The 7,596-nt window shown below is 38.4% G+C and overlaps 1 protein-coding gene across 1 annotated transcript in view; it reads left to right on the forward strand.

Moving 5' to 3' along the window:
- Positions 1-4,823: 4,823 nt before the first annotated feature.
- SMAP1 (small ArfGAP 1) overlaps positions 4,824-7,596 on the forward strand; it is a gene marked incomplete at its 5' end in the record, with an annotated part of 58,224 nt that continues 55,451 nt past the window's right edge. The window contains 2 exons of the mRNA XM_010014320.1: positions 4,824-4,957; positions 5,618-5,703. Coding sequence (XP_010012622.1) covers positions 4,824-4,957; positions 5,618-5,703 — 220 coding nt within the window. The remainder of the gene's footprint in view (positions 4,958-5,617; positions 5,704-7,596) is intronic.

Consider the following 7,596-nt stretch of genomic DNA (forward strand, 5'->3'; position numbering starts at 1 on the left):
CCAGGACCAGTACAGCAGGAAATGTTGCTTGGTATTCCCCATTTAACGTGTAATAGCCAAGACTAAATTAATTTGTGTGAAGCCATATGACAGCTCAAATCTGTCTTTCTGTTTAGCTCTTACAGCAAGTTTGCACTTGTGTGCTGTTTAAATTTCAAATCAAAACTTAATCGCCACTTTTTATGAAGCTGACTGAATTATGGTTGCCAGTAATACTAAAAATGCACAATAAGCCTTGAGGGTCTGTCATGGTTTAACCCAGGACAGGGTCTTTATTTGGAATTAGTTATTTTAAGGGTTACTTAAATTGTTAATGTCAGGCTATCCTAAGGAAGGTTGTCAATTCTTCACCAAAATGACCCACTGCATTCAAAATCTTGTCTTGGTAATTTCCCTGGAAAATTGCACACGCCTTCACAGCTGACCTTACCAAACTGCCTATTAAGAGCTGAAAAGGAAATCTAAGTCTAATCAGTAGACAAATACAGAAAATAAAGAAAAGTTTAGGTTGAAGGAGAATAAAAGAGATTCTCTTCTTGAAAGCAGTAATCTGAAGTGTAACAATAATGCTGAAGTGTTTTACTTGGTTCAGCCAGGCAGTATTTCAGGGACTTCACAGCATCTTAGCATACAGTCTAGTATAAACTGTCATTTTCAGTCTTAAGGCTTTTTTCCTTAAGGATAAAAGATGCTGAAAATGTTTTTGATCAGTTATCTGTTTCTTAAGTGACTGAAAAAAATTAAACTTGAAGTATCTTTTTATATCCAAGGGGTGCACTGATTCTGGTGTAGCAAGCTGCTCATGTGCAGCTCAGCTCTTCTAGTAAAAACCTTGTATTCAAATGGCTTTCAAAATAATAAAATTACAGTTGTATTAAAACTGATATCAAACAGTATTTCATGTTAATATTGGCTGATTAGAGTTGCATTGTATAATGCAGTTCTTGATAGGTAAGATAGCATCACTACTGACATGGAAGGCTGTTCTAAATAGTTTAAAATAGCTGCCATCACGATTCCTGGTGTTCAGTCTTCATTTCTGAAGCCAAATGCCATCTTAACTGGCTAGCAGAATACAGACAAACTAGGCTACTTCTGTAAATTTTGCTGAAGAAAACTAAATCTGTCTTTAAGGACATGAAGAGAAGAAACCTGTGAGTATTTCTACTAAGTGAAGAATACTTCCTGAAATAAATAAGGATCCTGACTTCATACAGATTTGAGATAACTGTAAATTGTTTATTGAGTCAGTCCAAATTACTGTTAAACATTTCTCACTCAGGAAGGTTTACAGAGTAAGCTTTAGTTGACTGTTTGGTTAAGTCAAGCCCAGCTGGTTTGATGCCTGCACAAAAATCATTATTTTGTAACTTCTTTTGTATGCTGCTTAACTGTGGATGTATTTGATTTATAGTAATTAAAACATTTTTCATTTGAAGTGTTTAATATTGCATATTGTCATTAGTATGAAATAAACTCAGATTACACTGAACATTTTTGTCTGGCCTCAGGTTTGTACGTTATTTCACTGCTAAATTTGCTACTTTATTGCTTAAATATATGTGATTTCCCTACTTTATTTCGGAAATGAGTACAAATTAATGAAATCTGAGCTTCTGGGAAAATACAAAATTGTTCTATTCCAGGAGAAAACTAGCTAATTCATGAGCTGTGTTATGATCTTTCTTTTTATTAACAATTTGAAGTTAAAATATTAAACTAGAAAGCTAATGATCTCCCTGCTTGTTTATTAAGGTAGACTTCAGTTATGTCAAACCCTCATTCCGGTTTTGTCTCTATGTTAATGTAGAAATTGCCAATATGGGATTTCATAGTTGAGCAAAAACCTGAAGAATAGGAAACTCATGTGATGTGTAGTTACGCCACCTCTGTTGTGGTGAAAAGCTTTTAATGTTAAAGCTCTTTACCCTATAGGATAAAAATACAGACGTCATACAGATACTACAGATGAACACCTCCTGTCCTTATGGTAACCTGATCAAAACTGCTTTCCCTCTTTAGAAGGCACATCCCTGGGTTATAGTTTTGGGGAAAAACTGGAAAAGCTGTTGGGCGCATAAGACCTTGCCTTATCTTTTTGTTTCTAAAACGTCATGGCTACATGAAGCAATTGTATAAGTTGAGGTACTTTGTCTGCTGGTGTACTACTGTAGCTGAAACTTGATTAAGATGTAGAGGCAAATGGCCTGCAAAACTATCCTGGAGCACTGAAGTGTAAAGTAGTTTAAATCGTAAGTGGGATCTTCCTGTAATACAGATCTACTCTGTCTGTAAAGATGGGGGGTGTGTGGTGTGTGTGTGAGTATTGTGTGTCTGTATTTTACAGGGAAAAATAAAAAGGCAGGTTAGCAGGTTGCTAGTTGTTGAACTATAAAAGACACACATCGCAGACAGCTTGATTGTTCTTACTTGACAAATAGCAGTTTTAACGTAGAAGTGCCATGTGGGAAATTGTGTTAGTTTCAGTGAGCAACTGTTAGATCTCTTGACCCCTGAAATCTAATTTTATGATGGTAGCAGTTACTCCAAAAACTGCCAGTCATCTCAATCATTCAGTCTTGAAGGTCAAGCAGTGGACACTGGACACTAGAGGAGAGCTTCTTGCAACAAGTCTGTAGAGCTGTGAATGTGTCTCAGGATTTTTGAATACTAATTCAAAAGAATGAAGTCTAGCTGAAAGGAATTATCCTACTTCCTTGTTTTGGCTATTGCTGAACAGTGGTTGCACACTATGAGGGCTTTTTTATGTTCTGCCCCCCACAGATGAGTAGGCTAGGGGTGGCTGGGCAAGAACCTGGGAGGAGATGCAGCTGGGACAGCTGCTGACTCTAATTGACCATTCTATACCATATGATGATGTGCTTGGCAACAAATGCTCAAGGAAAGGAGAAAGGACATTCTTGGCTGTCATCTTCCAAAGCAAGTGTTATGTGTGCTGAGGCTCAGCTTTCTAGAAAGAGGCTGGGCACCTGTCTGCTGATGGGAAGTAGTGAAGAAATCCTTTTATTTTTTTTTTTTTTTTCCCCTTTTCCCCGCCTCCTTGTGTGCAGTATTTGCTTCCCTTGTTAAAACTGTTGCTGTCTTAGTTTGCAAGTCTTCTCACCTTCTTTCTCTGCCTATCCTGCAGGAGGGGAGAGTGAGCGCACAGCTCTGTGGGTGTTTGGCAACACAGTCCTAAGCTAAAGATCAAGAGAGCTAGGCATGAAGTTCTTCTCTATGCCTCAGGAAATTGTTTGAATGATATATTGGAATGCAAATTGCTGCATTTGCATGAGTGGTCTACGTGTGCATCAGTTGTACAAAGGCAGAAAATACTTGCTTGAAATGTTTTCCAGCTTCTCAATGCATTTCTTGGTTTTGATTGTTAATTATTTAATCTTTGAACTCCTTAGAGCTCAAAACTAGATGGACATTAAAGCAGTGCCTTTAATAGTGGTGGTGTACAGAGCTGGCATAAAATGATACATGTGTTTAGTTTGAAACTGTATAGTAAATTCAAGTCAAACATCCCAAGTGTCACTGGGAGTTCAGGCCAGCATACTGTAGGTCTGTCTCAGCATGTCAACACAGCTGAGAAACAGTGGTAAGGTTCTGTGAGAAAACTCGACTGGGCTGTGAATGGCAATTCGTACTATAGTTAAGGAATCAACTGAATGTATTGTTTTCCACCATTCTTAGGCAGGGTATTTTCATCAGTTGGTTTTGCAAATCATTCCCTAACAGCTTCCATGCTACTGTTGTAAAGTCTGTGCTGTACGAGGTGTTAAAGGATTTGTGGTATTAACGTAAGATTGCCCTGTATTTAATTTCAAGTTAATTAAAGATGCATGTCTTGGGAAGCTTTTAATTGGAGAAAAAGGGGCAAATTCTACTGATTTCTGCTGGTGTTTGCATCTGATTCATAGCTCTAAGGATTATTCAAGATGTTAGCAAAATCTTGTTGCTACTAGTAAGACAACTTTCTAGATTTTGTATTTGTTTCAGGTTTTTTTTTTTTGGTGGAGGAAGTGGGTTGTAATCTGGCTAACTCAAATGTTACGTGACATCACTTAGAAGCTGTCGTGGTTCAAGCCCAGCCGGCAACTTGGAACCACGCAGCCGCTCGCTCACTCCCCCCCTTTTCCTTCCTCCCCCCGCTCCCGGAGGGATGGGGAGGAGAATCGAAGGAATGTAACTCCCACGAGTTGAGATAACAGCTCTCCAGTAACTAAGGTATAATACAAACCACTACTGCTACCAATAATAATGATAAGAGGAATAACAAGGGAAAAGGACACAACCGCTCACCACCCGCCGACGGATACCCAGCCCGACCCGAGCAGCGATCTGGGGCTTCCGGGTAACTCCCCCCAGTTTATATACTGGGCATGACGTGCTGTGGTATGGAATACCCCTTTGGCCAGTTTGGGTCAGGTGTCCTGCCTCTGCTTCCTCCTGGCTTCCCCTCCTCTCTGGCAAAGCATGAGACTGAGAAAGTCCTTGGTCAGAGTAAACATTACTGAGCAACAACTAAAAACATCGGTGTTATCAGCGTTGTTCCCAGACTGAAAGTCAAAACCACAGCACTGCACCAGCTACTAAGAAGGAGAAAAAATGACTGCTGTAGCTGAACCCAGGACAGAAGCAGAAAGCCATAAATAAAATTGCTGATGGTGGAGGTTGTTAGAAGTAATAGAAATGGTAGAGAAACAGCTGTGACACTTTATTCAGATGTGTTTATTCCTGTTGTCAGTATAGAAGTATGTCAAAATCTTCACAGGATATGTGATTTTGAAAATAACTGATTTCCCCATTCCCTTTAGGTCCGAGATGGGCCTCTTGGAACACCGGTGTTTTTATTTGCATCAGATGTGCTGGAATACATCGAAATCTCGGGGTCCATATATCAAGGGTCAAGTCTGTCAACTTGGACCAATGGACACCAGAGCAAATACAGGTAAAATATCTTAAAATGTGTTTTCAATTTGGATGGCATGCCAGGACTCCTTTGGAAAGGATTTGAGTTTATCATGATGTCCCAGCTTAAATGTTTTACAAAGTAGTTCTTAATGTGTTATATTTCTACTGTAATGAGTTTAAGTTCTGAAAACTCACTTCAGAAACTGGTTATGTCTTCTAGATCAGATGCTTCTTCGTTGTATCTGTAGAAAGTGTGTTGTAAGCCTTTTCCTTTTCAGGGGGGGACAATCAGGTAGCATTCACATGTCTCTCTGATTCTTGAATTACATTCTTTTTGGTGTTCCACGCACTGACTTTTCCAGGTATGTTCCAGTCTGAAGCATCTTTCTGCTGCAAGACAATTTTTCTTAATCCTGTTCCTCCTGGTCTGAGGAGCATCCTGAGAGATGAAAGCTTATCTTTCACTGGATGGGTTAGTTTATGCTGTTAAACAGCATCTGTGTCGTTAGCTTTTGTCCAGCAAGTCTTGACAGGCAGCCCTCCTGTGCGATGGGAGCATCACCCAGGACGTATGGCAGCAGAGAGGTCTCCAAGTTAAAAACTTGCAGTGTTATTTCAGGACACCAATAGCATTCTGGCTATTTCAAGATTTAAAGTATTGGACCTGAACTAACTGTTTCCTCTCACTTTTCCTTAGTGCATGCAGGAAATGGGAAATACTAAAGCAAGACTACTCTATGAAGCTAATCTACCAGAGAACTTCCGAAGACCTCAAACAGATCAGTATCCTTTTTGTTTTAGCTTTCACATTGAAATGACTTTTAATACGATTTAGATGTTATAAGGAACTGCTACATTTGGTAACACCTTATTTATTTCATTGATGTTGTATAAAAAATTACAGTGGAAGTTGGGAGCAGTTCAGAAAAGGTTTAAATTACTTCAGTTATAGCAAATCTGCTTCGTAATGAGATTTGGCAAGCCCCATTTATTTTTGCTTTCGGAAGAGGTGACTTCATAAATTCCCTGTATGTAGGAAGTTAGATTGATACTGGAGAGCTCTTGAATATTCTGTCTTTGTCTTGAGTAACTGCCAGCTGAAGTTAGAAACATTTGAACAGGAAATAATGAGCTGAATGGTAAAATAAAATAAGCCATTGGATCTTACTCAAGTGAAGTATGGATTTCTTCATCTAGATGAAGTATTCTGTAATTTTTTGGAGTTGAAGTATATACAATTCTGTGAACTCTGCGAGCACAGATGAGAATATCTAAATAAACCAAACCTCCCTGAGAGCCACCACTTGTATTGGTATGTGGTTATCACCATGTAACTGGAAGGGGAAGGTTGGAGGAAAAATTGTCAACCACCAGTAAGTACCTTTCCTCAAAAAATACCTTTTTGAAATGTACTGAGTCATTAGAATAATGTATAATGGCATTAATTTAGATTTGTATTCACTTCTGGTTTAGTGAAAGTTAATCAGCAGGTAGGATTTGCTTCATCTGATCTTAATGGAACTCTGTAATAAGATCCTAAACAGCTACTGTTAAGTGAGCTGAATCTATCCCCAGTTCTCTTAGCCTGATGATGATACAGGGATGCAGGCTATGGAGGCTGATAAATGCACCTAGTCGTAACTGGATCTGAATTTCTTCTTTCAATATCCCAAACTGATTTTGATTCTCCTGTTTCTTAGATGCTATTTGTGATATTCTATGCGCAGAAGACTTATTTTTTTTCAATGGGTTAGGTTCCTCATTATAAAGTGCACTTGAGCAAAACAGATATGTATTTTCATATTCCAGTAGCTTTAAAATTAAACATGCATATATATAAGAAAAAAGTAACTGGAACCAGGTATCACTATAGTGTTCCAGCTGTAATACTGTAGAACTTTTTTCAGCTATAAGACTGAAATACTTTGACTAAAACTTACTTAGAAGTGGATCTTGAAGATGTATGTTTTGTTCTTGCTGCTGCTAACTTGAATTCACTGGTGCTATTGCAGGAGAAGCAATAATACTTTTCTCTACGCTTTTCTTGTCAGATCAGACCACAAGTCTCATATTTAGACTCTCAAGATAATTCTTTTTGTTGATACTGTATACCTTAAAATAAATATCCTTTTGAAGAGTTGACAGTTTCTAAGTGGTGGACTTGGTCAACTGAATATATTTCATTGTGTGTATTTTCTTTATTAAAAATATGAGGCCAGGAGAGAGGATGCCAATATTTTCTGTTTGATTTCTCAGCTTCCCCATAACTGTGTCAGCTACTTACCTACCTGGCGTTTGTGATAAGCTGTTTTTTTGCCTTTCCTCTGTGCCCTTTGTATCACTACAAAATCAGCATTGTGTCTCATCAGTATTCTGGTTACGAATATTCTCAATGTTCTGAATAATCCTTTGGATGCATTATGGGAACTCTGCACGTAATGACCACTTTTGTATATGTTCTGCTATATTGGTATTTAACTGTAGCACTATAATATTTCTATTTTTTAGCTAGTAGAATGGAGGCACCGGAGAAACGTGTGTGGGATCTGCCCAAAATCTCCTGCTTAAGGTCCCCCATTGGTTCTGCTGCTTAGTCAGAAGACTGACCTTTCTGGGCATTGCTTTATTTTTTATTTTTTTTATTTTTTTATGCTTCCATTGTACTTGGCAGGAATG

This window comes from Nestor notabilis, unplaced genomic scaffold (genome assembly GCF_000696875.1).
Source record: "Nestor notabilis isolate BGI_N333 unplaced genomic scaffold, ASM69687v1 scaffold15035, whole genome shotgun sequence".
NCBI lineage: Eukaryota > Metazoa > Chordata > Aves > Psittaciformes > Psittacidae > Nestor > Nestor notabilis.